At 35.2% G+C, this 25806-nt stretch overlaps 1 protein-coding gene across 1 annotated transcript; it reads left to right on the top strand.

Annotated features, from left to right (window-relative positions):
• The first annotated feature begins 5826 nt into the window (after positions 1-5826).
• Positions 5827-23697, top strand: LOC121423306 (acetylcholinesterase-like). Its single transcript, XM_041618649.1, has 8 exons — positions 5827-6060; positions 10442-10519; positions 11126-11244; positions 12211-12381; positions 13106-13548; positions 19101-19262; positions 22698-22879; positions 23164-23697. The coding sequence occupies exons 1-8, from the start codon at positions 6036-6038 to the stop codon at positions 23277-23279; spliced, it is 1296 nt and encodes a 431-aa protein (XP_041474583.1). The 5' UTR covers positions 5827-6035; the 3' UTR covers positions 23280-23697.
• The last annotated feature ends 2109 nt before the right edge of the window (positions 23698-25806 follow it).

Here is a 25806-nt window from a genome sequence, read left to right as displayed (position 1 = left end):
CTTTAACCTTAACGGTACATCAATCAATAGTCCAGTAGATATTTTTCATACCTGGAAAAGTTGTTAAGTACAAGGTTTTTTTGTTGATTTGTGTTCTAGATGGGTATTGAAGTAAATTCAGCTTGGTTGCCACCTTGGCAACCTTGAGCATTTTTTCTTATTAGCCTAATTAGCATAATCATCTAATTAGCATATTACGATATGTAATATGCTACTTCACTTAAACCAGAAGGATCAAAAATTATAAATAATGTCATTTAACTAAGAGGTCCTGTGACGAGGAATCGATTTATAGCAATAATTTAACATTTAAGTTATGCAATTATCGTAATCAGCCTAATTAGCATAATGAGCTAATTAGCATAAGTGTAATATATACGTATTTGTGGATGTCTATCCCAAAAATTCCCAATATGTAGATAATGCATCTTTTTTAGGGTTTTTTATAGCGAGAAATTCATTTATGACATTATTTTTCAATTTTAACCAATGTAATTGCTGTAATTAACATAATTAGCATAATGCACTAATTAACACAAGTCATATACATGTATATGTGTAATACATATAAAAATATATATTTCTTTGTTATTTCATATCGAGAATGTCTGAAAACATGATTAATACAGCTACCCTATGCTTGCTTTCTATGGCGAGGAATTCATTTATGACATTTTTCCCTTCTTACCAATGTAATTGTCGAAATTAGCATAATTAGCATAATGCGCTAATTACCATATATATATATGCAATATATACATTCCTTTGTCATTTTATATCGAAAATGCCAAATACATAAATAAAAAGTTATCCCATGGTTTTCTATGACGAGGAATTAATTTCTGACATTATTTTTCCCCCTTTTGCCAATGTAATTGTCGTAAGTAGAATAATTTGCATAATGCGCTAATTAACATATATGTGCAATACATATATTCATTTGTCATTTTATATAAAAATGCCCGAATACATGAAAAATACATCTATCCCATGGTTTTCTATGACGAGGAATTTATTTCTGACATTGTTTTTCCCCTTTTTACCAATGTAATTGTCGTAATTAGTATAATTAGCATAATGCGCTAATTAACATATATGTGCAATATATATATATATATTCCTTTGTCATTTTATACTGAGTGAGAATTCCCGAAAACATGAATAATACAGCTATCCTATAATTTTTCGAAAAGGAATTCTTTTGTGACATTATCTTTTTCCTTTAAACAATGTTATTGTTATAATTATCTTATTAAGCAAAATGCGCTAATTAATATATATATATATATATGCAATAAATAGATTTCTGTGTCAAAGTACTGTCTACATCGGCCTGAAAACATATATAATACAGCTCTTCTAATGTTATCTATGTTGATGAATTCATTTATGACAGTAATTTTCCATTTTAACCAATGTCAATGCCTAAATTAGAATTACTGGCCCAATGCACTAATTAACATCTATGTGCAATATATCAGTTATATATTCCTATGACCAGTGTGTTGGCTCAGTTGGTAGAGCGTCCGTCCCACAACCGGGAGGTCGGGGATTCAAACCCTGGCCGTGCCAGACCAAAAGACGTTAAAAGATGGGAGTTGCTGCTACCCTGTTTGACGTTCAACGATTAAAGGGATAGAGAATCGTCGATCTGGCCCTGCTCAGCGGGTGCCGGGCCCACGATCAATTGGGCAAAGCAAATTTTCGGAGTATTTCATTTCATGTCTATTTCGAACAATAAATTATGGATTTTCATTTTTTCATTTTTTTCTATGTTAGTTTATATCGAGTGTGCCTTAAAACATGAAAAATACAGCTATCCTATGGTTAGTGGTAATTAAAATACAGGTGCAATACCTATATTTCATTGTCACTGAAGTTATTGTCTCGCCTGCATAGCAGAGGGAAACTATAGGCGCCGCTTTCCGACGGTGGCGGCGATGGCAGCGTCGTCAACATTGATATCATATAAACCAAGCAATGTCAATGTCATTATAACTTAGAAAGTATATGAAGCTAATTCATGAAACTCGGACATAAAATTAATCAAGCATTACTTACATCTTGCCTTAGTTTCAGGTCGCATGACTAAGGTCAATGGTCATTTACGGCCAATGAAGTGAACTAAGATCTTGTTGGGGGAATACATATCGAAATCTTAACCAAGGATAAGTTTTTGACATGTCGTCATAACCTAGAAAGTGTATGGACCTATAGTTCACGAAACTTAAACATAAGGGTAATCAAGTAATACTGAATATTCTGTTTGAGTTTCAGGTCACGTGACCTAGGTCAAAGGTCACTTTGCGTCAATGAACTTTGGCCATGTTGGGGATATTTGTGGAATTGTCATAACCTTAAAATTTAATGGATCCACATGTAGTTAATGAAACTTGGACATAAATGCAACCATGTAGGCCTATCCCTGATATCTTGTGCGTATGTCAGGTCAAATGACCAAGATCAAAGGTAACGTCAATGAACTTTGGCCATGTTAGGGGTATTTTTAAACTTGGCATCATATCTTAGAAAGTTCATGGATCTAGTTCATGAAACATAAACGTATGGGTAATCAAGGATGAAGGATTGTTTTGCACACATGTTAGGTCATTTGATCATGGTCTCAGACCATTTTGGATCAATGGACATCATATGAATTGTTTTTACGTGAATATTTTATGCAATAGCTGTTTTCAAAGTCAAAACTGCTGCTATATAAAATCGCGTAATGCAGGCGAGACTGCCAGAGGCGTTCCACTTTGATTAGCTCATTATGCCAATTAAGCTAATTACACCATTAACATTGTTTAAAGTGAAATGCGATACCATAAATGAATTCCTCGTCATAGAAACTATGAAATAGCTGTATTATTCATGTTTTCGGGCATTTTTAATGACAAAGGAATATATATATATATGTGTGTGTGTGTGTAATTATATTGTTTATTATGTTAATTAGCGCAGTATACTGATTGCACTAATTACACAACAACATTTGTTAAACGGGGAAAATAATGTCACAAAAGAATTCTTCATCATAGAAAACCATTGGATAGCTGTAATTGTTTATGTTTTCAGGCTTTCCCAATACATGTATATATATATATATATATATATATATATATATAGAGGAAAAAATGACTACGAAGTGGTCGTTGCTCCTTGCTTCTCCATTTAATCAAGCTTTCGATCAATGCATGATCTTCCTCAGGACTATAAATATATAAACAAAGTACAAATACAATACAATAATATAATAATACAATATGATGGCCTCTAAAATAATCTAAACATGCTTCACGGTTACTTATAATTATTAATTATTTTACACTATATAAACAAGAGAACATATATATATATATATATATATATATATACAGAGATTTATTATAAATGTATACATGTGTAGGAGTCAACATATCTGAGGAATTATAAACAAGAGAACATATTATATGATATAACAGGACTTATTTTGACAAATACCAGATAAAGATATATATTTATAGAAAGAGATATTTATGTAATAATAATAATAATAATAATATAGGTATATTTACCCAGGGAAGCCGCTGTAATTATATATAGATTTGTTATAAATGTGCCAACATATCTAAGGAAATGCAGACAGAAAACATGTTATATGATAAGAGACTTATTTTGACAATTGCCGTATAATTGTATATATACAGAGAGAAATATTTATAATAAAAGATTGTATGTGTATAGGAGTCAACATATCTAACAATAGAACATATTATAACAGAGCAAGTGATAGTCGGTTGTAACGAGGTGTGCCTTAAAAAGGTAGTTTCTAAATGCGTTTATAACGCGTGGTATATATAGTACATTCATGTTTACTACCTCCATGATATAGTGCACCGACCTGTTATAGGCAATATATCAATCTTTTTCTGCACAAGGAATATATGAAGATAATGCAGCAAGGGTCGGTAACTTATCTAAGAAATACAAATTACAGAACATATTATTAGAAAACAAAGTAAATACGGAATAGTACCTGTGAGCGAGGGCAAGGATGTCATGGATGTAGTGTCATGCTTGGGCGTCTGTAGTGTAGGTAGTGTGTGGTGCGTGTGTGTGTGATTGAGTGGAGGGATTCAAGGGTTCAGGGGTTACGGGTTATTGGTCAACATTAATGCCTTCCGGGTTAAGGGTGTGTAGTTTTCTACGACTACGACAACTATCTGACACAGAGACATACTTAATGTTAAATCGCGATCCCACCCCTTCACACATACAGAAGGTTAAATCTACCGTCCAAGACCTAGATGTGGATGAAAATCTTAAAAAATTGCTTATCCCCAAAGAACCTAAATGCCCTAACCTCTACTTTCTCCCAAAGATCCACAAAAAGAATAATCCAGGACGCCCAATAGTATCTGGTTGTGCATGCCCCACGGTTCTAATATCTCGTTTCGTAGATCACCACCTTAGACCCCTTGTCGCAGCCCTCCCATCATACCTCAAAGATACAACCGATTTCTTAAATCATATACAAGAAATAAACATGACCCACTCCCCCCTCCCATCTAGAACCACCCTCGTCACAGCAGACGTCACATCACTCTACACAAACATACCCCATGCAGAAGGAATGCAAGCCTGCAAGGACGCCCTCAATAGACGAAATGACCGTAACCCACCAACAGGGCAACTCATTCGTCTATTAGAACTAATACTAACCCTCAACAACTTTCAGTTCAATGGCCAAAACTACATACAAGTGGAAGGCACGGCAATGGGAACACCTGTTGCGCCCTCCTATGCCAACATCTATATGGGCACCGTTGAAGAGAAAATCCTTAAAGAACACAATGCAGTACTCCCCCAATCATGGAAAAGGTATATAGATGATATTACTTTCATTTGGGTGGGGTCCCCACGCACACTCTCTCGGTTCGAGGAAACAATGAATTCTATCCATCCAAAAATAAAATTCACCTTCGAATCTTCCGCCAACAGTGTCCACTTTCTGGATCTCAACATCAAACTTGAACAAAACACCCTTCAAACTGACCTCTACAGCAAAGAAACAGATTCCCACACATTTCTCTGCCCCACCTCCTGCCACCCACCCCACATATTCCGGAGCATCCCATACAGTCAAGCACTCCGTGTAAAACAAAATTGCTCACAAGATAACACCACTGACGACCACCTCAACAACTTACAAACCTACCTTGAAAATTCGAACTATGACCCCATACTTACCAAAAATGAAATCGACCGTGCCCGCGATGTTCCCCGGGAAAATCTACTAAAGAAAAAAGAACGCCCCACATCTGAACGCATCCCATTGGTAACCACGTATGGTCCCGACACACGCAACATCCGCAAAATCATATCAGAACACCACCAAACTTTACACCAATCAGAAGATCTCAAAGCACTATTCCCGGACCCCCCTATAATTGCATACAGACGCGCACGTACACTCCGCGACATATTAGTTTTCTCCGGAGACCCAAAACAAGAACACAACCCAGGACAAACCGGCTTCTATAACTCAAGGAAATGCATACTCCACATACACGTCAAAGAGGGGAAAAAATTCTCAAGCTCAATCACGGGGGAACAATTCCCAATAACAACACGAATAAACTGCAAATCGACATGGGTCATCTATCTAATAACATGCAAAATATGCAACAAACAATATGTGGGCAAGACGGAAGCATCCCTTTACACAAGATTCAGCAACACCCGATCAGAAATACGCAACTTCAATTCATCCAATCATAAAGTTCTCCCCTACACAACCCATTTCAACCAACACGGTCACTCTATTAACGACGTTCTCATAATGGGCATTGAAACAATCCACAACAAATCCCGCCAGACCATCCTCCACAGAGAATCTTTTTGGATCAGAAAACTACACACCCTTAACCCGGAAGGCATTAATGTTGACCAATAACCCGTAACCCCTGAACCCTTGAATCCCTCCACTCAATCACACACACACGCACCACACACTACCTACACTACAGACGCCCAAGCATGACACTACATCCATGACATCCTTGCCCTCGCTCACAGGTACTATTCCGTATTTACTTTGTTTTCTAATAATATGTTCTGTAATTTGTATTTCTTAGATAAGTTACCGACCCTTGCTGCATTATCTTCATATATTCCTTGTGCAGAAAAAGATTGATATATTGCCTATAACAGGTCGGTGCACTATATCATGGAGGTAGTAAACATGAATGTACTATATATACCACGCGTTATAAACGCATTTAGAAACTACCTTTTTAAGGCACACCTCGTTACAACCGACTATCACTTGCTCTGTTATAATATGTTCTATTGTTAGATATGTTGACTCCTATACACATACAATCTTTTATTATAAATATTTCTCTCTGTATATATACAATTATACGGCAATTGTCAAAATAAGTCTCTTATCATATAACATGTTTTCTGTCTGCATTTCCTTAGATATGTTGGCACATTTATAACAAATCTATATATAATTACAGCGGCTTCCCTGGGTAAATATACCTATATTATTATTATTATTATTATTACATAAATATCTCTTTCTATAAATATATATCTTTATCTGGTATTTGTCAAAATAAGTCCTGTTATATCATATAATATGTTCTCTTGTTTATAATTCCTCAGATATGTTGACTCCTACACATGTATACATTTATAATAAATCTCTGTATATATATATATATATATATATGTTCTCTTGTTTATATAGTGTAAAATAATTAATAATTATAAGTAACCGTGAAGCATGTTTAGATTATTTTAGAGGCCATCATATTGTATTATTATATTATTGTATTGTATTTGTACTTTGTTTATATATTTATAGTCCTGAGGAAGATCATGCATTGATCGAAAGCTTGATTAAATGGAGAAGCAAGGAGCAACGACCACTTCGTAGTCATTTTTTCCTCTATATTGACCCTCACCACTATGAATGACCGCCAGTGTTACGAGGCTTTTGGAAAATTTCTTCCGCTATATATATATATATATATATATATATATACTGCACATATATGTTAATTAGCGCATTGTGCTAATTACGAAAATTACATTGGTAAAAAGTAAAAATAATGTCATGAGTGAATTCCTAGTCATAGGAAATCATCGGATAGCTGTACTATTCATGTTTTCGGGCATTCTTGATACAAAATGACAGAGGAATATATATTAATATGTAAAATATTGCTCATAAGTTAATTAGCGCATTATGCTAATTACGCTAATTAAAAACAACATTTGTTAAACGGGAAAAATAATTTCACAAAAGAATTCCTCATAGAATAATACCATAGAATAGCTGTATAATTTATGTTTTCAGGCTGTTGTAGTACTTTGACAAATAACTCTACATATATGTTAATTAGTGCATTATGTTGATTATGCTAATTACAGCGACTGCATTGGTTAAAATGGAAAAATAAAGTCATAAATGAATTCCTCGCCATAGAAAACCATAGGATAGCTGTATTATTCATTTTTCGGGCATTCTCGATATGAAATGACAAAGAAATATGTATTTTATGTATATTACACATACATATGTTAATTAGTGCATTATGCTTATTATGCTAATTACAGCGATTACATTGGTTAAAATGGAAAAATAATGTCATAAATGAATTCCTCGCTATAGAAAACCATAAAAGGGTTGTATTATTTACATATTTGGAATTTTCTGGATAGACATCCACAAATACATATGTACAGTGTATTACACTTATGCTAATTAGCTCATTATGCTAATTATGCTGATTACGATAATTGCATGACTTAGATATTTAAAATATTATTATGCATGGATTCAATGTCACAGGACCTCTTAGAAAAATGAAATTGTTTATGTTTTTATTCTTTCTGGTTTAAGAGAACTAGTATATTACATATTGTACATATGCTAATTACATGATTATGCTAATTAGGCTAATCAAAAAAATTGCTCAAGGTTGCCAAGGTGGCAACCAAGCTGAATTTACCTCAATACCCATCTAGAACACAAATCAACCAAAAACCTTGTACTTAACAACTTTTCCAGGTCTTGTACATGGCCTATGAGACCGTCTACTGGACTACAAGCAAAAAAGGAGAAAGACATGTTTACAGCGAATCTTTCAATGTAACAAAGGGATTGCGATGGATTGCGATGGACAGAGGCGATCCACTTGTTATTATTTATGATATTTTTAATGAATTATGAGTATCACTACATAAAATTGAATATCTTTTTCTATTACAAAGAGGACGAACATTCTCCAGGGAACTATGGTATGCTGGATCAAGTTGACAGAGGCGATCCACTTGTTATTATTTATGATATTTTTAATGAATTATGAGTATCACTACATAAAATTGAATATCTTTTTCTATTACAAAGAGGACGAACATTCTCCAGGGAACTATGGTATGCTGGATCAAGTTGACAGAGGCGATCCACTTGTTATTATTTATGATATTTTTAATGAATTATGAGTATCACTACATAAAATTGAATATCTTTTTCTATTACAAAGAGGACTAACATTCTCAAAGGAACTATGGTATGCTGGATCAAGTTGACAGAGGCGATCCACTTGTTATTATTTATGATATTTTTAATGAATTATGAGTATCACTACATAAAATTGAATATCTTTTTCTATTACAAAGAGGACGAACATTCTCCAGGGAACTATGGTATGCTGGATCAAGTTGACAGAGGCGATCCACTTGTTATTATTTATATTTTTAATGAATTATGAGTATCACTACATAAAATTGAATATCTTTTTTTCTATTACAAAGAGGACGAACATTCTCAAAGGAACTATGGTATGCTGGATCAAGTTGACAGAGGCGATCCACTTGTTATTATTTATGATATTTTTAATGAATTATGAGTATCACTACATAAAATTGAATATCTTTTTCTATTACAAAGAGGACGAACATTCTCCAGGAAACTATGGTATGCTGGATCAAGTTGACAGAGGCGATCCACTTGTTATTATTTATGATATTTTTAATGAATTATGAGTATCACTACATAAAATTGAATATCTTTTTCTATTACAAAGAGGACGAACATTCTCAAAGGAACTATGGTATGCTGGATCAAGTTGGCAGAGGCGATCCACTTGTTATTATTTATGATATTTTTAATGAATTATGAGTATCACTACATAAAATTGAATATCTTTTTCTATTACAAAGAGGACGAACATTCTCAAGGGAACTATGGTATGCTGGATCAAGTTGGCAGAGGCGATCCACTTGTTATTATTTATGATATTTTTAATGAATTATGAGTATCACTACATAAAATTGAATATCTTTTTCTATTACAAAGAGGACTAACATTCTCAAAGGAACTATGGTATGCTGGATCAAGTTGACAGAGGCGATCCACTTGTTATTATTTATGATATTTTTAATGAATTATGAGTATCATTACATAAAATTGAATATCTTTTTCTATTACAAAGAGGACGAATATTCTCCAGGGAACTATGGTATGCTGGATCAAGTTGACAGAGGCGATCCACTTGTTATTATTTATATTTTTAATGAATTATGAGTATCACTACATAAAATTGAATATCTTTTTCTATTACAAAGAGGACGAACATTCTCCAGGGAACTATGGTATGCTGGATCAAGTTGACAGAGGCGATCCACTTGTTATTATTTATGATATTTTTAATGAATTACGAGTATCATTACATAAAATTGAATATCTTTTTCTATTACAAAGAGGACTAACATTCTCAAAGGAACTATGGTATGCTGGATCAAGTTGACAGAGGCGATCCACTTGTTATTATTTATGATATTTTTAATGAATTATGAGTATCACTACATAAAATTGAATATCTTTCTATTACAAAGAGGACGAACATTCTCCAGGAAACTATGGTATGCTGGATCAAGTTGGCAGAGGCGACCCACTTGTTATTATTTATGATATTTTTAATGAATTACGAGTATCACTACATAAAATTGAATATCTTTTTCTATTACAAAGAGGACGAACATTCTCAAGGGAACTATGGTATGCTGGATCAAGTTGACAGAGGCGATCCACTTGTTATTATTTATGATATTTTTAATGAATTATGAGTATCACTACATAAAATTGAATATCTTTTTCTATTACAAAGAGGACGAACATTCTCCAGGGAACTATGGTATGCTGGATCAAGTTGACAGAGGCGATCCACTTGTTATTATTTATGATATTTTTAATGAATTATGAGTATCACTACATAAAATTGAATATCTTTTTCTATTACAAAGAGGACGAACATTCTCAAGGGAACTATGGTATGCTGGATCAAGTTGACAGAGGCGATCCACTTGTTATTATTTATGATATTTTTAATGAATTATGAGTATCACTACATAAAATTGAATATCTTTTTCTATTACAAAGAGGACGAACATTCTCCAGGGAACTATGGTATGCTGGATCAAGTTGCTGCTCTGGAATGGGTGTATAACAACATAGAAGGTAAAGTTCTTATGATATTCATTTCAGACTAAACACATTGGCCCGTATCCTGAACTCGGATTTAGTTTAAACTTCTGACGAAATGAGTGGTTGGAGGTGGATAGTTAATTGTGACACAAATCCTTATTGGTGCAGGTTCAATTTATCAGCTCCAATCAAATCCATTAGAAAGTCCTAAAAATAATTCCAGTGTGTTAAATCAAGAAAATCAATTATTCATAGGGTCTAATGACCCTAAAATACTTTTTTCAACATGTCTGCAGCTATATCATACTGTAATATCTGTTTTGCTATTGGAAGTATTTTAGATTATAAGAACAACCAGAGATTGGACAAAATGCATATATTTATAAAATTTGATGGGTTATTCAATATCGAAGACAAATATTGAAGACCGTAAGCTTCAAATGGTTCAATGGGTTTAATTAAATAAAACCCTAAATATTTATGAATTAAAGTATGTGATTCTTGAAACTAAATTGAATCGACTATATACTTTTAAAGAGCGTTAGCATGAAATGCATAAAACTCTACGGTTCAATATATTATCTTTAGTATAGTACATGTAATACTAATAAGTGTTATTTATGTCAATATTATGTTTAGCATTCGGCGGAGATAAGAATAAAATTACACTATTTGGAGAAAGTGCAGGGGCAGCCAGCATTAGTTTTCATCTAATCTCAAAGCTTAGCAGACAGTACTTCAATCAAGCAATATTACAGGTTTGTACATGGATTCATATCATTTATGATTTAAAAAAAGGGGGGGGGGTAGTCTTGCGGCATGATGTTTGACCATAAATTTATAATAATAATATAGGGTATTTATATTGCGCACATATCCACCTTGTTAGGTGCTCAAGGCGCTCCTATATTACCCGGCTAAGCTAGGCGTTCATAGCGCACACAGCTTTTTGAGGAATTACTTCCTACCGGTACCCATTTACCTCACCTGGGTTGAGTGCAGCACACTGTGGATCAGTTTCTTGCTGAAGGAAATTACGCCATGGCTGGGATTCGAACCCACGACCCCCTGTTTCAAAGTCCGGAGACTAATCCACTGGGCCACAACGCTCCAACGCTTATAAATTTGTTGTTACGCCAGATTTTTATGTAACTACAATCGGCATTACAAATTATTTGCTAGATTTCATAAAATGACCTGTTATATAATTCCCATAGTGTATTACAGATTACGTGCTCTGTTTGTAAATTTCAGTTGCAAATTACAAATTGATTAATAAGTTTAACTATCGAAAATCATTCAATCCTTGTAGAAAAATCATACCAGATATTGGATGTGCAAAATGGCAATTAATTGCAGGACTTATGATTATTTTGATTGTGGATGTTATTTGTGTAATATATCTTCAACATTCGAATAAAGTGCATACTATATTAATGTCGTATACACAGCAAAAACTGTGGTGTTAACCGGTGTAGATAGAGGACCACACCAGTTATTTTACACCGGTGTTAAATTGGTGGTGTTAGTTTTACACCTATAGGTGTTATTACAACACATATGGTTGTTACATTTGCACTCTTTGGTGTTATGTTCAATCTCTAGGGTGTTATTTTTAACACCTCAGGGTGTGGTCCTCTAATAACACCAATTGGTGTCAGTTTTAACATCACAGTTTTTACAGTGTAACACAACAACTTTACACCTTGGGTGAATTCTTGCAGAGTGGAACTGCATTTAGTCCATGGGCCTTCAGGTACGATCCAGTATTTGAGCTTCAAAGAGCACAGGAACTTGGAAGAAAGATGGGTTGTGAAGATGTCACCTCTTCCTCTGCTTTGGTATCATGCCTTCGTGATGTAGACGCTCGGGCACTGCGCATCGCAGGTGACGAGGTATTACCGTCTTAACGATTGTATGCGTCAATGCTATCTTATACATCATTCATGGTCATAGGCGTACAGATGGGGTAGTTGATGGGCTTGGGGACCATGCCCCCTAGAAGTTTGATAACACAGAAGATCAAAAGAGAAAAGGATAGAGGCAGAGAAAATCTGAAATATTTTATTTTCTGAATATTATGTCGAATCAATCCCCCAAAATAAATATTTTTATGAAAAAGGTCAGAAATTTTGCTCGCTCGCTTGCATATTTTTTTAGAAAATTTCCTCCGTCCGCCATATTAGCGGAGATGATCTGGATGGTAAATTCATATTAAAGCATAACTTAAGCACCTTGGATTGGTTTAAAGAAAATTAAATTTCAGGAAACTGCGCACGGATTCAAATGGACGTTATCTAATTTTATAATTTGGAGTCCAATTTTCAATTAATTTTGGTGGGCAAAACCAAAAAATCGAAGGAACTCGAAAGCGAGGAGCGAAGCATCCGTGCTTGTCACGTGGATGCTTTTGCATTTTCTAAAGTGAAATAAAAATTTTGTGCACACTTTTGGTAGATTTTGTGAAGATATCTAATCAATAACAAAATTCAAGTTTTCGTAATTGTTGGAGGGGGGGGGGGGAACTGCCATCCTCTTCCGCTGTGTAATAGTTTGTAAAAGAAAAACATTCTCAATATTTCATAATTATGACGTGAACCAATTTTGGGGTTCCTACAGGTTTATGACCAGAGGTATGCAATCACCTTAGACGGCACATTCTTAGACGACACCCCGACCAACCTCTACAAGAAGGGAGATTTTTCGAACGTAACACTGGTGGTTGGTTTCAACAAAGACGAGGGAACCCTGGCCCCCCTCTATTTCTTTCCACAATACTATGGCAGCCCGACCCCACCACCAACAAGTCGCGAATTATTTGAAGACGTGGTAAAGACCATTTTGAATACTTACGACAGGGATGACGAGATCGCACATGCTGCCGTGTTCCAGGAATACACCGACTGGACTATTGCCGACGACCCAGAAGGGGATTACTTTCAATCGTGGGTGAATTTCGGGACTGATTCTGACTTTGCCTGCCCATCTGACTTTTTGATCCGGAGACATGTAGAAGCTGGCGGTCAGGTCTACGAGTATTACATGACACATGTGCCGTCCGGGTGAGTCAAGGAGAATGAAAACAGTGGGATAAATTAACATGTAAAAGCAGAATAATGAAATAATAATGTCAACGAAATTTTGAGTAAAATTTGAAAGGCAATACGGAAGTATCAATACTCGAATGTCAAGATCGTACAAACCATGGAGACCTCCTATCGGCGATGCGAACAAGATCTGTGATGTCTCACAATTACAACCCTCCAATGTGGACACTAAAATGATAGCCCCGACATCTCTTTTTGCTCACTCTAATAGTCTGGGTGATTGGTGAAAAAAATGTTCAGAAAATGGTACAAGCATGAAAATCGGCACAAAGGTAGAGAAACTTATTCTAAACATTTTTAGCAGGGGGTGCCAACGTGAGTTCATCAAACATAGCAACTGTTGCTAGGTAACATATTTACCTTAGTAACTGAGCTTAATTGGGCTTGAGTAACATTTTGTCAGGCGAAATGTCATACAAATTTTATTCTAAAGCATCTTCCTTTGTATAACAATAATTTTGATCCATTTATTCATAACAACGGTTGCTAAGTGACCCTCTTCCGTAGCAACGAATTCTTTATCTTAGTTCAGATCATTATTATTTACTCGAAATAGCTCAGAAATTAAATCTACCCCATAGATTCCTCATGTGATGAATGCTTCCATAGGTAGACACAGTAAGCACCATATCAATTGTTGCTACGTAACATTTTCTATGGTAACTAATTATTATAAGATATCTTTTTTATAATTATAATTTATATAAATCGCATTTTTTATTAGAGCATTAATCACAACAACCCAAGGACAATTATACCATGTATACATGTACAAGCCCATGCGAAGTACCAGTTGCTAAGTAATATGTTTTCTGTAGCAACCGATGGATAGAGGCCGTAAGCATGGTAAGGTAAGATTATTGATGTGTGTGTGAATCATTAAAAAGTAAAACGTTGCACAAATCAAACTAGCTCATGATATGGTTCATATTTCCAAAGACGATATCTATGGGTTCCATATTACTGTTATAATAATACATATTGCATGTGAAAAGAACCTCCCCAATCCATTTGGAAACCATATTCATTCTGGATTAACTTAGACATAATGAAAAAGATCGACCCAAGGAAAGAATTCCACAATATCAACATTTAGCAAGAGGTCACTCTTGTAGAAGAACGGTTACAAGAGCATGGGTACTTACAACATAAATATCTCTGACCTTGGAGAGATTTAAGAATGTCCACCAATAATTAATTGAGTCAACTAAGTTTAGAATTAGTTCAAACACCAAAAACTTGCCTGAAGTTAATTTTCAAATGAGTGGTTGGATACCACTTTATCCCTTGCTAACAGTAGTCGGTCTCTTGAAAGCAAATTAACACACTTTGCCTTGATTTACCCGCTCTCTTCCATAGCCTGCAATGAAGATCATATTAGTTCTCCATTCCGTTCCCAAATCAAATGCCACGGGCAGGAGTTAATTTTGACCAGGCATTCTGACTTAGATCAATCCAGCTGCGGGATCTATCATGACGTGATAGATCTGTAGCATCGATTTGGGACCATTCAGATACATTCCTGGCCTGTTGACCTGGATCCTGCAGCTACATGATCTATCATGACTTCTGCAGAAGTTGATCTGGACCTGTTAGTTACGATTCCTGGTGTTTTGACCTGGAACAATCCTGCAGCTCCACGATCAATCATGACAAATCTTGCTAGAGTGTATTGGGACCCGTCAGTTCCGTTTTTATATCGGGCATGCTTGCCTGGATTCTGGAGCTAAATGACTTAATCCTGCTGCAGTTGATTTGGACCAGTCCGTTCTTTTTCCAGGTGTTTTGACCTGGATCAATCCTGCAGGTCTAGGATTTAGCATCACTTGAAATATTTTTTGGATTCAATTTAAACCACTCAGTTCCGTTTCCAGGCGTGTTGGTCTGGAACCTGCAGCTACATGATCTATTGTGACTTCTGCAGAGGTTGATTTGGACCTGTCAGTTCCTATTCAAAGTGTTTTGATACGGATTAACAATGTAGCTCTGGGATCTATCATGACAATCATGAAAGATCTTGCTAGAGTTGATTTGGACCTGTCGGTTCCTATTCAAAGTGTTTTGATCTGGATTAATAATGTAGCTCTGGGGTCTACATGAAAGATCTTTGCTAGAGTTGATTTGGAACTGTCAGTTCCGTTTCCATATAGGCATGCTGGTCTGGATTCTAGAGCTAAATGACTTGATTCTGCTGAAATTGATTTTGACCTGTCCATTCCTTTTCTAGGTGTTTTGATATGAAGCTGTAGGATTTTTCATCACGTGAAAGATTCCACAACTGTTGATTTGGACCAGCAAGTTCTGTTTTCAGGCGTGCTGGCCTAGATACTGCAGCTCTGGGATCTATCATGACTTGAAAGCTTGTGAAGAAGTTGATTTGGACCTGGCCCTTATTTTTCTATAGGTGTTTTAACCTGGATCAATCCTGCAGCTCCAGGACTTAGCGTCACTTGAAAGGTCTGTTAGATTCGATTTAAACCACTTAGTTCCGTTTCCAGGCGTGTTGGTCTGGATCCTGCAGCTACATGATCCATTGTTACTTCTGCAGAGGTTGATTTGGACCTGTCAGTTCCTATTCAAAATGTTTTGATCTGGATGAATAATGTAGCTCTTGGATCTATCATGATGTGAAAGATCTTGCTAGAGTTGACTTGGACCTGTCATTTCCGTTTCTAGGCATGTTGGCCTGGATCCTGCAGCTGTATCATTGATCTATCATGACTCGATCCTGCAGAAGTTGATTTGGACCTGTCCGTTCTGTTTCCAGGTGTTTTGACATGGATCAATCCTGCAGCTCCAGGATCCATGACCTGAAAGCTCGTGCAGAAGTTGATTTGATCTGTTAGTTCCAATTGCAGGTATTTTGGCGAATCTGACTTTGTCACCTACGTATGTAAAGCACTTGTGATATCAGGTTGGCTGGACGCGATCCATACTCGGCCACAGAACAGTAGCATGGAGTTCTGATATGCTTCTTCCTTACATATACCCCAATACTTCTTGGCATATCCGACTCAGATGGAAATGATTCTGCTGATGGCACTACCACCTTGTCTTGGAACATAATTTCCTTATGGAGAGAAATGTTTCTTACACTCTGATTGATGAACTATTAATTGTCCCACCGAAGAGGATGATGATGCTTTTTTATGCATTCCTCTGTTGCCTCTGATATTCTTTGTCGAGCATACTGCATGCTTCATAGTAGTCTTGCTTTCCCGTATTTATGATTAACCCAATCTTAACTTGAATTTTTTTAATATGCCCTACTTTGAGAAGGCATGTGCGACACATAAAATGTATGTTCGATTAATTCGCTAGAATTGTACCCAAAGTCCGAAGCTATTGGAAACTTACAGTGTAAATATAAATCATTTATTTTCCTTCATCATCTAGAAACTATTGCAAAATATCATGCAAATTAAGTAAATGACTCAAGTGCCCAGCATTATGATCAAATAAAAGAGATACATACAGTTGCAATTGCTTCTAGTGAACTTGGGATTAGAATCATTAGTTATCTTTTTTAAAGATGCTCAAATATTATGGGCAAGAATGATGAAAGAAGTCATTCGAAGCAAGCTCTTTACAGTGCTTTCTATTTTCCAACCATACTTTTTGATGTCCAGGTACAACATGCAATATGTTGCATATTACCGCTTCATTTTCATGATTTGTAGGATGCGGCGTTGATGATTAGTGTCAATTACAGAGATAACCATTTCTATTAAAAGATTTTGTTGTATAATCAACAAATGTACTGCTTCGTGACATATTCACAAGTGGTACATGTACAGTCGATGTTCGAAGCTGTTTCAGGTCTACTGTCCATGCTATATACAGTGAACATACAGTCAATGATGCTTGAGGCTGTTTCAGGTCTACTGTACATGCTATTCAAGTCCAAAACTTTACTGACAAGTACATGTAAGTGTGTGGGCATTAATCGCCATTGCTTCCCAATGAAGCTTTGTGATTTGGGAGCGATTAGATCAATTAATCAAATTTTAGCTTCCCCTAAAATGTCAGTATCTTTCCCAGTGTTCCATGGCCATCCACTACAATACCCTGTCACATTTTCATAACAGACGAAATGCTAATAATTATTAAATAGTAAGCACATTCAGGCTTATAAGATAGCTTTTACTCCCAGGTTTCATACTCTGACCAATTTTCTAACAATTTTCATTCAAATATATGACCAGATATGGTATTCAGGAATATTATCTATAGTTGCTAGGGAAAATGTGTTGCCTAGCAACTGTTGCTGTACATAATTGGAACGTTGCTTGATATGTGATAGTAAAATTGGCGCTTAGAAGTCAAAATATAGTTTTTAAAATGGAGAAAACACCCCCAAAATGGCAGTTGCTAAGGTAAATATGTTACCTACTAACTGTTGCTACTATACAGAGAGAGAACAGGTTGGCACCCCCTGCTAAAAATGTTCATCACTGTTTACTCTACCTGTCAGCCAAATTTCATGCTTGTACCATAATCTGAACAATTCTTGCTATCTTTTGCACCGATCATCCAGACTATAATGAAAGGACAATCATTCATCCATGACTTAATGTTGTGAAACCTGTTACATGTCCTCTTATGTAAAAAGAGTACATCCGATCTTACCACAAACTAGATAAACATAAATATTACGTGAAATATGAAAAATAATGGGGAAAGTTGTACAGACATCACAGATCTTGATCGCATTGGTAAAAGAAGGATCCACAACACAAAGCGTCCGTGTTATCAATATACAAATGTTCATTTCCTCATTATTCATTCGATCCTCATATTTTCATTGATCTATTCTTTGTTGTTTTTTTTCTCTTTTATATGAATTTAACTGGTTTCAAGGATTCATTACCCTTTAACATGGTTGAGACAGTCTTCGGTTCCAACGTACTGTTTATTGGAAAGTAGAAGTGTAATGTTGCATGTACATAATTAAGTAATAATCTGTTTTTGTTTTAAGGACTGTTTGTGAGTATAAGGCAAAAATTCGCCATGGCATATCTGCTAGGAATTTAATTTGCAATAATAATAATTAATACTTTGAAAAAAGAATGCATTAAAAAGACTTTCTAACGCACTACGAAATCATTATGAACTGGGATATGTCTATCCCACATTATGATTAAAAAGTGGGGTCTAACCAAATATTAAACACACAATCCTGCATCCCGAATTCAATATTGTTTGTCTAAAATCATTTATCCAATGGGTTCAGATAGCTTTGCAATAATTGCCTGGATTCTGTTTTTTACAGGAAAATCTAAACATGTATGATTTTTTTATTGCACCCACTATCCAGTCCTAGATTTTCAGTGTATAGGAGAACCAAGTGGGAGATTTCTATTTTGAGCTGTAAAGTTCACCTAATATTAACACTCGCAGTGTAGTAAAGGAAGTTCTTTGCGCAATAATGGAATCACAGCAAAATGAGGAGACTAGCATATTTTTACATGGCACTTCCATTGATTTTCCCATTCATTCATCTCCAGGAATCAGTGGTTTGGAGCAGGCCATGGAGAAGAGCTGGCGTTTGTTTGGGGTCATCCATTTATTGATGAGCTTAGTAATAGCGGTGGACACGACTTGGCAGATGAGGAAAACGCCCTGTCCGTGAAATTCATGCAGTTCTGGACAAACTTTGCAAAGTCAGGGTAAGTTAAGGCTCCATTTCATCATTGCCCATGGCCGAATCCTTCGCTCTTCAGGGCTCCGTAACACAAAGGTTTGCGATGGATTGCAAATATGAAAGAACCGCACTGTTTGGTTCCTGGTCAGTATTTTAAACCAAATGCGCGTGTAACATTGATATTGATTGGTCAGTTCATTTAGCGATTGATCGCTAATCTTTGTGTTACGGAGCCCATGTTTGATTCAGAGTAACGCAGATATAGGAATTTTCGAGGTAAGCAAACGTTTATTTATGTGCCATTTGACGCAAATCTTTTTTTGGCAAGAGAAGGCATGAAACGGTAAACGCAAAAATTAAGCATAGAGTTTACAATTTCGCCAACCTAATTGTTCCAAGATTGGAACCTCTCCCGTTAGATGCTTCATCCTTCCAGGGTGCACTATAAGTCGGCCCTATAATAGCTATTTCTAAGAATGGTAAGCCGTCCAAGCGGCCCGAACAGAGAGGTAGGCTTTCTAATGATGATTTTGAAATTGAAATCTGGTACATCCATGACATGATTTTGTGATTTGTTGTTGGAAAAACAATTCCCATTTGCTTTCAAATTTGAGCATATTTATATTTAGGAATATCAAGAACCTTGATCATTATTTGCATCTTCTCAGAGAATTATAATCGATTAGTTAAAATAATCAATTATTGTCATTATTATTATTATCATTATTACAATTTAATGGTAATGTAACGGCAGGTATTAATGACACATGACACAGTCATTTAAAAGTTGATATGGTATTTATTTTGAGGGTAGATCAACCATTGAAAGAAAAAAAAAGCAAGAAAAATATGATGAGTACATGTATATCATTTTTTCATCATCAGCACAAACAATAACGAGCCATTGCATTAAACAATTCAAAACTCAGTTTGTTTAAGATTATTAAAGTGTCAACCAATTAAATGTTATGATTATTCTTCAAATAAATTGGCATGATACATTAAATTGGTCACCCAGTTTTACCATGTTCATCACTCATTCAATGAACAAGGTTATAATATAACCTTGTTCTCAGTTATATCTCCATGTGTGGCAAAATAAGGATGGCAATGTTTGGCCTAATTCTCTTTTTGTTTGGGGCAAATGCCTGATTTTTTACACTGACAGTTTCCATTACACCTATTATTCATAGAACTTGGCTCTTATTTAAATTTGACACTTTAAATAATTTTTTTCTTTATGAAAATAGAGATCAAAAAATGAAAAAATTTCTTGCCATTTTACTTTCCACCATTAGAGGGCGTACACAAAAATATGCCCAAAATTCAAGTTTTTGAGCGCTCTAGTGAATACAAAAATTATTCCCAAGTTACTAAAGTAAAATAAGTTGCAACTGTAGGGAAATTAGTAATTTTGGTCACAAAAGTGATATTTTAATGATCTTTTAAAGTGTGTGCTCTGTACAACATTGGCATACCATAGTCCTACCTGAAGATTCCCCACAGGCAGGATGGTAGCAGTGAAAAAGTGATGTTCATATGAAATATAGCATTAACATAATTAGTAACATTTTTATGACCTGCAATTTTGGGTCATCTTATATTCCTAATAATCCTTCAACATACATTGTCCAACAATACAAAAAGACTGATGCACTATATCTGATTTTATACATTACATAAACAAGAAAACACGATTAATTTTCACAAAATATCAATACTATACATTTTGTTATAAATTGCCTTTGATCATATAACATTAACTCACCCCTCTTGAGTTCTCAAGGACAAATCTACATGCAGTTTGAAAGTCACCTACATAGCGATAGCATCGTCAAAGAATCAAGGATTCGACCACTGTAAATACAAATATTCATAACATCTTTGATAAAGTCTTGAATTATACAAATAAAAAAAATATTTTTTCTTATGTGTACTTTACACACAATCATTCTGTTTACAGTACAGTATCTAAAAATTAATCCTTACAGGTGTAATTCATATTCAATATACAAAAATAGTGCATAAATGCCACCAAATAATTCCAAATACCTATCCATCCGATTCATAAAACAGAGAGGATTCATTTATAAATTCCTCTTGCTACATTCATAGCATATAAATATCACAGCAATCAAACAATTTATGCAATCAAGTACTTTCTGCTTATAAATCTCACAAAATGCATCAAAATAAATGTTTTAAAGAATCATTAATATATGAGAAACTCACCCCATATACAGCTTTTTGACAGTGTGAAGACAAATCAAACCACCTTCAAATAGATCATCAAAAAGTGTAACTCAAATCTTGACCTCCCCAAACCAAGAGGGTGGTAATTCTCTTTCCCTCTCATTTGGTCATGTGTCAAGCAAGCTATCAAGAAAGTTGTCCCAAGATCACCCTCACTGACCCAAGTTCAAGGAGAACTTCCCTGAAGGGATCTCCTCAGAAGTATTTCTGATTGAAGGGATGACTTCAATACAATGATTTCCAGGGACAATACATGATGCTTCAATGCATTCAGGGACCTTCTCAACAGAACAGTTTTACATACACATAGAAAATATATCTCTCTCTTGTACATATATTTTCTGACCTGTTACAGTAAATCAATAGCCAAGCCAAACCAACCAACCATATTAATGACAAATAATTGAGCCTAACCAACCAAACATGTGTATATCCAATAATCATGCCAAACTAACCAACGATGTCAATGATCGATAAACTAAGCCCAATGCATGTGAATGACCCTACCCATGCCCCGAAAAAAATTTATTTACCAACGAACTTGTAAATAATCAATATTAATCCCATTTATTTTTATTAGAAATCTCAGCCTGCATAATGAACAAACCCCAGCTAGCATGCGAACATAAGTGTTAAATTTTATTAAAACCTGGAAACCAGGAAACTTACAAGCTCACACCCTTTTTTCATGAAATTGAACTAAAAGCATTTCGGGTAGACCACACCTCGAAACTGAATACAGTACTCGTACAGTGTCCCATCTCCTGCACGTTCGACATGTAAATTTACTGTCAGCCCATATACACTGTAAAAACTGTGGTGTTAAAACTGACACCAATTGGTGTTAATAGAGGACCACACCCTGAGGTGTTAAAATAACACCCTAGAGATTGAACATAACACCAAAGTGTGTAAATGTAACAACCATAGGTATTGTAATAACACCTATCGGTGTAAAACTAACATCACCAATTTAACACCAGTGTAAAATAACTGGTGTGGTCCTCTATGTACACCGGTTAACACCACAGTTTTTGCTGTGTAGTCTGTCCTCAATCAGTATATTTAACCATTTTTTTTCCTGTAAAGATATTCAAATGTATCATCTTCAAATGCTATTTTGCTTATTACAAAATTGATAAACGAGTTGTGAAGAGATGGTCTGTTATAATGGCATTCCCTTATTCATTCTTCTATTCTTCCTCAGTGATCCCAGCAAGGCAAGTGTTGATGGAGAAGCAGGAGTAGGAGTTGATTCTTGGCCCTTGTACACCATCCCCGGGCTAAAATACAAGGAGCTCTCTCTAGAACTGGGTGACGGCAGGGCTGTCCTGGCAAGACAGTGTCATTTCTGGAACGAATACTTACCCAATTTGGAGGCATTTGCAAGTAAGAAGTTCAAACTGTATACCTATGAAAATATTGATATAAACATATATGTATACATGATGTATGTTTGACATAATAGAGCAAATAAGGTTACTTGACATCTACAGAAGATCCACTCCCCTATATATATACATGTATATATATTGTAAATTTATATGTATATATATATATATATATATATTCATAATTATGTTGTAACTTGTATAAAGAAACCAAAAAAGTAAATGTACTGTATGATTATTCATATATATACACTTTATGTTGATTATGTTCTTTACCACCAGACACGATTGACGAAAATCAGAAAGAATGGCGAGAGGGCTATAATGACTGGCAAGATCAAATAGCCAAGTGGCAGAAGGATTTTGACGAATACAAAAAGCAATCAACATGCAATTGAGCTGAACTTCAGTACGGAACAGAACGTTATTCTTCTAAACCTACAGTTAAAAAAATCGATGATATAAAAAAAATCCCCAAAGCATTTTGTCTTCGGCTGAAAGATATTTATGTTAGCAGTGGATGGATATCGTATCGCAAAATTCTATTTACATTTTTATGCAGTCTGTATAGATAATGATAGCAGTATATACTAGGCTTAAACATTACTAAGAATTGACTCTAAAATGTTGAAAATTACCAGTTAGGGTGAAACCGATCAAGATTATAGATAAAAGCTGACGAGAGTTAAGAATCCAAGGATCACAAGAATAATTTAGTAAAATTTGCATACATAACGCCCGTTCTAATTCCTTTTAGAAATATTCACTATTTGTGGAGAAAAGGGTACACCAGTTTAAGGTTTTTCACAATTTAAGTAATTTAAGTAAATAGATGTATTATTATTGCGATTTTTGTACTGAACTTCTGTTCTTGCGGAGAAATGTTCCAAGTGGCACTATTATGAATCGAGTTCTTTGATAATATTATTGGTAGTGGTGATTTTTTTTACCTGATTGCTAAGAAGGCTTAAACTAAAAGTAAAAAGTAAGTAAGTAAAAATTATTTTACTTAGAAAGAAATTTGATTGCTAAAAAGCCAATATATCATTAAGGAATAATGGTATACCTTGATGTTTTAGTTTATGTCCAAAAAAAAATCTTTAGACGGAAAATAATAAATCATAATAAATGTGGAGAGTCATTATTAATAAAACATCAATTTCGTAGCCCTTGTAATCTTTTTTGAAAATTCAGGTGCGTGTCCATGAGGGGAAAGGAACACTAGCCCCCCCCCCCCCTCTTCCCATCGAAAAATGGAGAAAGGAAAGAAATAAGAAAGTGAGGCAAAAGAAGGCTGGGACTACGATCATGGGGCAGGGGGCACAGTCCCCGCCATGCGTTTTGAAGCACTTCAATGTGTAACATTGTTTACCAGAGAAAAAAAGGCTCGTTACCAACGTGTCCAGTGCCCCCTTTGCCTTCATGTCAGTGTCGTTCATTCTCGTATCAGAGAAGTTATCCTTAAAATCAATGTTTTCTTGCCCAATCATATCAGCGCCCGTTTTCCTTATTTGGCGTTCTGTTTCCTTCTGCATGTGTGTCATTTAACTGAATAATCCCTTTCAAAATGTGTTTATTTCCCCCTCTAGCTCTTTTTTTTCACACTGAATTCATTTTCTGCAGTGTGCCCCCTTTCAACCCTGATCTAGTGATCCCTTATTTACCTGTGATGAATGCCCATTTTCTTTTTTTCTCTTTCATTCAGTCTGAAAGGTAATTGCATTTAGCGCTCTTTCCTCTCAGCAAGGGCAGAGGAATCGGGTGCACTTGTCCTAAAAAATCCCATTGAAAAAAAAATGATCGTTTTGAAAAAAAATGCTGTGTCCTCTGAGGTTACACTTTTTTTTGCAATTTGCGCATTTTTGTGCTTGCAGTTGATTCTTCTTTATTTGTTATGTACATCTAGCTCATTGTGAAGATATGTTTCCTCTTTCATTTTTATTCATTTTATTTTTCACCCCTGAAGGAGCACGTTTACAGAACAGTGAAGAAATGATGGGGTGAGTTCTATTCAACGAACCTGTAATACCTAAAAGTGATATTTTGCCTTTTACCTTACAATGTTCTTGGTATGCATTAGGGGGTAGAAAAAATGGCTCCTCTTATCCGATTTCGTGATAACATGGCCCTATATAATGTATCATGTTCTCTTCAAGCATTAGAAAATTAGCGAGGGAATATCCAGGTCGGATGAGGATCCAGGATTTTCTGAATCGGGCAATTTTGTCCTAAATACCTAACTAGACCCCAAAAGGGTACTCATTCAAAAGTAAATGCCATTTTGATCTCTAGAAAAAAAAGAATGATTAGCAAAAAGAAAAGAATAAACAAAATCGTTTAAAGGGGAAGAATTTTCTCAACTTTTTTTAACACACTACACATCAGAGTTTTAATAACCGGACTACAAAGCAAGTTTTACGACTCAAAATTTAGAAATTTTATTGAGAATAAAAGAAAACAAAAATTTGACAAGCAAAAAAAGAAGGTCTTCGCTCCCATTGAAGTGGCTCAAATCTATACATTTTTAGCATTCGAAACTAATTTCCAGGGGGTGCTGCTTATGGTGTAACACCTGTCATAGCAGCATCCCTGCTTTCCAAGCGTTGCTCTTGACATAAGGTGATAAGGGCGGTGCATGGTTCACTGAACTTTTTAAACGACAAGTCCACCTCAACCAAAAATGGATTTGGATAAAAAAAGAGAAAATTCAACAAGCAGAATTCTGAAAATTTCATCAAAATCGGATGTGAAATAAGAAAGTTATGACAATTCAAAGTTTCGCTTAATTTCACAAAACAGTTATATTCACATCCTGGTCAGTATGCAAATGAGGGGACTGATGACATCACACACTCACTATTTCTTTTGCATTTTATTATATGAAATATGATTTATTCTAATTTTCTCGTCATTGTCATGTGAAAT

This window comes from Lytechinus variegatus, chromosome 10, assembly GCF_018143015.1.
Source record: "Lytechinus variegatus isolate NC3 chromosome 10, Lvar_3.0, whole genome shotgun sequence".
Classification (NCBI taxonomy): Eukaryota; Metazoa; Echinodermata; class Echinoidea; order Temnopleuroida; family Toxopneustidae; genus Lytechinus; species Lytechinus variegatus.
The sequence above is the reverse complement of the archived record's forward strand: the minus strand, read 5'-3'. Positions and strand labels throughout refer to the sequence as shown.